Source organism: Oryza sativa, chromosome 11 (genome assembly GCF_034140825.1).
Source record: "Oryza sativa Japonica Group chromosome 11, ASM3414082v1".
Lineage (NCBI taxonomy): Eukaryota > Viridiplantae > Streptophyta > Magnoliopsida > Poales > Poaceae > Oryza > Oryza sativa.
In genome coordinates this window covers 27,865,001-27,870,241 of record NC_089045.1, presented here as the reverse complement: position 1 = coordinate 27,870,241, position 5,241 = coordinate 27,865,001, and the positions used below count along the sequence as shown (strand labels likewise).

Here is a 5,241-nt window from a genome sequence, read left to right as displayed (position 1 = left end):
GAGGTAGGAGGAGGAGCTGACAGGTGGGGCCTCGGGTCCCACCTGTCGGGGAGAGAGAGAGGGGAAAACGGGCGAGGGAGGTAAAGCAAACTTGAGGGAGAGAGAGAGCCGAGCGGGCCGAGGGAGAAGGCCGGCCCGAGAGGGAGAGATAAGGGCGCGTGGGCCGCGGGAGAGAAAGGATTCTTGGGCCGAAAATGGCCCAAGGAGGAAGGGGAGTTTTTGTTTTCTTTTTTATTTAATTGATTAAATGATCTTTGTGACTTTAAAACTATTTCTCGAGCTCCGAAAATTCACGGAAAATTCCGGAGAGTATTTTAGGGCACAAAGAATATTGCAAAATATTCCCGGCCAATGATTTTTAAGGGAAAATTTTAATTCTCCCATTATTTCACTTGATTAAATTGATTTAACTTTTATTTAATTTCTAGAAAATGCATTATTTAATGATTTTTAAACCCGAACGAAAATCGGGGCGTTACAACCGTCCAACTGCTTGTAGGCCAATTTCTCCTAGCGTCCCGGCGGCGACCGGCGCTGCATTCCCGCGGCCCACCAAATAGCCGGCCGATCATCTCGCGTTTATGTACGGGAAAAGTGCACCGGAGGTCCCTGAACTTGTCACCGAGATACGAAAACGTCCTCAAACCGCAAAACCAGATATATGGGGTCCCTTAACTATAGAAAACCGGTCACCCGAGGTCCCTAGGTGGTTTTGACCCCGGTTTTAGTCTACGTGGCGGCTGAGTCAGCGTGGGACCCACCTGTCAGCATGCCACATCATCACTCCCTTTCTCTCTTTCCCTTCCTCTCTCTTTCTCCTCTCTCTCTCTTCACCTTTCTCCAGCGGGCATGGGCGGGGACGGTGGAAGGGGAGGAGGGGTCGAATCGGAGGTGTTGCGGTCGCTGTCGATCACGGTGTATAGCCGCAGCACGGCGGCGGCGGCGGCGAAGGAGGAGTAGGACGACGGCGTCGAGTGCGCGGTGTGCCTTGCGGAGCTCGAGAAGGGCGACGAGGCTAGCTTCCTCCCCCGGTGCAGCCACGGCTTCCACGCCGAGTACGTTGACATGTGGCTCGGCTCCCACTCCACCTGCCAGCTCTGCCGCCTCACCATCGTCGTGTCGTCGCCGCCTCTTCTTCCTAACGTCCCGCCGACGCTGCCGTGATGCGCGACGACAACGTATGGGCCCACTCGCCATGGCCGCGCTCACCTCCCAGACGCGCCCGTACTTGTCGTGGTAGGTGACGGCCGCATCGAGGGCGACACCGCCGCTGAGCATCACGGCGATGCCGAAGGGGGAGGAGGGCCGCACGGAGTGGTGTTGCTTGCCGGCTACTCTTAGCCACTCATGTCTCCAACCCTTCCCCAAATCGCTCCAGCGAAAGCGGCGCTGCGGAGGAAGGCCGACGCGTCCGCGCTATCCGCCGCCGCCACCACCACCGTTGGGACCTACTCTCCAGTTGCTGCCGCGGGGGAAAAGCGTCGGGAGAGGAAGGAGGAGCTGCGGTCCCAGCTCGCCGAGGACGCCGACTGGCCCCGCGCCGATGGCTACTCCTTCCACGAGGCCACCGGGGCGAGGCGGGAGAGGAGCAGGCGGCGGGCGACGAGGCGGCGGCGGTGGCGGCTGCGAGGCGGGAGAAGGCGAGGGCAGCGGCGAGACTACGGTCCTCGAGGTACTCGACGATGTCAACAAGCCACTGGGAGGTGATGCCGCAGTTGTCGGAGAGGAAGTGGAGCGCCTCCTTGAAGCGGGACATCACGGCGAGGTATCCGGGGAGGTCGTCGGTGACGGAGGAGGCCGCGAGGAGCGGCGGCTCGAGGCTGTGCACAGCGGCGGCCGGCCCCACGGCGCGGTCGATGTACTCCCCGGCGCCCTCGAGCGCGTCCCGCGGGGCGCGGATCGGGCGCATTGCCACCTCCATCGTCGGGAGCCTCGCTTGGATCTCCCCGAGTGGGAGGTAAACGACAAGTCGCCTCCGCGCCCGCGCCGCGGCGGCACCCAACGCCGTGGCGCCAGCCCGCGCGGGGCCGCTTCACCGCCGGCGGCGACGCAGCTTCGTTGACGGGATTCGCAACCGGCCACCGCCCTCGCTTTCTCCCGCGTTGTAGCCGCCGCTGCCACCTTGTCGCCCGCCGCCTCCTCTCTCACCTCACGCCGGCCGGCTTGCCACCTCGTCGTCCCATTCACCGCCCCAGAAGAGAAGAGAAGAGAAGAGTGAGAGAGAGGAGGAGGAAGGGAGAGAATAGGGAAAGAGAGAGAGAGGCTGAGGTAGACTTTCTGACATGTGGGGCCCACGTGGGTCCCACGCTGACTCAGCCGCCACGTCAGACAAAATCCGGATCAAAACCACCAAGGGACCTAAAGCGAACGGTTTTGTTAGTTGAGGGATGTCCGGAATCTGGTTTTGCGATTGGGGGACGATTTTGTATCTCGATGACAAGTTGAGAGACCTTGGGTTTACTTTTTCCTTTATGTACCCCGCATCATCCACGCCGCCGTGCCATGCCACCGATAGAGCACCCGGTACACCGGCACCATCACCGCAGCCGCATTTGTAGCGGCCCAATTCAGCCCACCCATCTGGATAGTTATCAATGGTAAAAGGTTCACTATAACTAGTTCCCTCAAATAGGGAAGAGATTAATTCGTGTCTCTCAATTGTAAAACCATTGCCCCTCAGCATCCACAATTATTACAAATCAAGTCCCTTAGTAGTATTATATTAGGACGGCTTTCAGCTGACACGATGTTTGTTTGATTAGTCTTTGTCCCATGTGGTGCTTACAGGTCCTTTTAAAAGCGTTGTTTTTGGAGTTGATATTTATGACTTTATGTTATTGTTTTGATTCTATTTGAGTGTGTGTTTGTGTAAAACAACATGATATATTCATGTTTGCCTCAGTTTCTTTTTTTCCTAGGCTTTGTGTATCCCTAGTTGATGTAGAGGCCAGTAATAATTTCATCTTTAGTGAAATCCTTCTGATAATATAAAAAATTACAATATTGCCATTCCTTTATCAAGAATAAGAATAGGTCGATTAATTCCTTATATGTTACGGTTTAGTCCACTTGATGTAATGCACAGCTCAAATAATGTAATGTAGTTGTGTACAGCTTAGCTACTTTAGCGGAATAAGGATGTGGGGCTCAAGCCTTTGGTCCAAAAAATAGAGATTCAAACGAAAACATGGAATACTCAGTTAGACAAAATGAAAAATCGAGGATATCAAATTAACTATTACCTCGAGAGATACATCTTTATCTCAAAGCACTTATTTACATTCCTTCGATAATTAAGATCTCCGCAGCAATGTACACAAGAGTAAACAATTTTTAAACCCAAGTAAACAAAAACAACACTTTCTACTTTGATCAAAATGTGTTTGTTAAAAAAAAAAGATGATTGGACAGACTCTATTCAACCAAAAAAAAAATGTAGTGATGGGCCGTATGAGTGATGGGCTTGGGCTTCCTACTGTTTATGGGCCAATTTCTCCAACGAAGAGGTGAGACGCAAACGATGGCGCCGCGGCGTCGCACCGCCAGCATATTGAGGGAATATTCGTTATTATGGGCCGCTCCATTCACTCTGCCCTCCAACCAAACACTATAAAAAATCAGACGGCCATCTCCCATCCAAACTACTCCACCCAACCGGACACAACTAGATGTACACAACCGCAAGTTGGGCTAGCTAGCTAGATGATGTCTTTGATACTATTTTTTTCGTCCATTTGCAGATTATTACCTACTCATTAACTTATAAAGGACTATCTTAGTTCATTCTGCATTTATGTTTGTAAAATGCACACAAGGATCGATATACATATAACGTGCATTAATCCACATCCTGTAGCAAAACGCATGATATCAACTAGTAAATGCATTATATATGTGTTCTGCTTTATTTCAAGGCCCTCACTTACATTCCTTCAATAATTGTGATCTCCTCATAAATGTACACAAAAGTGCACATGTTTTATACCCCAAGTAAACAAAACAAGCACTTTATATATATTTTGACCAAAATGTGTTTGTTAAACAAAAAAAGGTGATTGGACAGATTCTCGTGAACAAAAAAAATTGTAGGGATATTCACAAAATGTTTGGGCCGTACAAGTGATGGGCTTGGGCTTTCTACTTGGACCATCCTACTGTTTATGGGCCAATTTCTGCGACGAAGAGGTGAGACGCAGACGATGGCGTCGCGGCGTCGCACCGCCGGCGGCGACCGGCCTGGCACCTGCCGCTGCATTCCGCGGCCCACCAAACAGCCGGCCGATCATCGCGTTCACGTCCCCCGGCGTCATCCACGCCGCCATGCCGTGCCGCCGGTAGAGCGCCCGGTACGCCGGCACCACCGCCGCAGCCGCCGCCGCCCTCACGGCGTCGCCCATCTCGTCGTCCGCCACCGCCACCCACCTCCGCTGCGACGCCACCGCCTCCCTCACCGCCGCGTCGGCGCCCTCGCCGCCGACCACCAGCACGTCCCGCCACGCCGCGTGCACGAACGCGTCGACGTGGCGCCTTGTCTCCGCGCTCTGCGCCACCGCCCATCCCTCGCCGCCGACGATGCCCACCAGCTTGCTGCTGCCGCGCACCTTCTTGGACACGTAGTGCGTGTTGTTCGCCATGAACAGGGACCTCGCCGCCGGCGACCGGTGCCTCCCGGCCATGGCGTCCAGCTTGCGCAGCAGGACGGACACGAGACGACCAATCGGGTTCGACGACGACGACGACGACGATGGAGAGTGCGGCGACGTGCTGCCTCGGCCTTGCTGGTAGATGCGAGCAAGGGTGTCGTCGTAGTCGGCGAGGAGGACGAGGTAGTTCATCACGTAGCGGGCGAGCGGGTGCACGGCGCCGCCGGTCGCCGCCGCCGACGACTTGGACGTCGCCTTCTGGATCGCTTCCTCGAAGCTGACGAGAATACCACGCGCCGCCTCGCCGGCGTTGCGAAGAGCGGCGGTGGCGCGGACGGCGGCCTCCGACTTGTCGCCGAGGACGCACACGATCGCCGGGAATATCTCGACGAGGGTGGCGTGGACGTCGAGCACGTGGAACAGCCGCTCGGGCGCGCGGCGCGCGCGCGCCACGGCGGCCTCGGCGACGGCGAGGAGGTCCGCGGCGTGGTCGCTGGCGATCCCCTCGAACACCCTGTCGGCGACGCCCGCGTCGGCGGCGGCGAACACGCGGTGGCAGAGCACCCTCTCGCCGGAGAAGGCGAAGTTGAACGCGAAC

At 55.8% G+C, this 5,241-nt stretch overlaps 1 protein-coding gene across 1 annotated transcript in view; it reads right to left on the bottom strand.

Annotated features, from left to right (window-relative positions):
- Window positions 1–3,870: 3,870 nt before the first annotated feature.
- Window positions 3,871–5,241, bottom strand: part of LOC9271905 (exocyst complex component EXO70C2) — a 2,043-nt gene continuing 672 nt past the window's right edge. Inside the window, exon 1 of the mRNA XM_015760529.3 lies at window positions 3,871–5,241. This exon is cut by the window's right edge and continues 672 nt beyond it. Coding sequence (XP_015616015.1) covers window positions 4,152–5,241 — 1,090 coding nt within the window. The 3' untranslated portion in view covers window positions 3,871–4,151.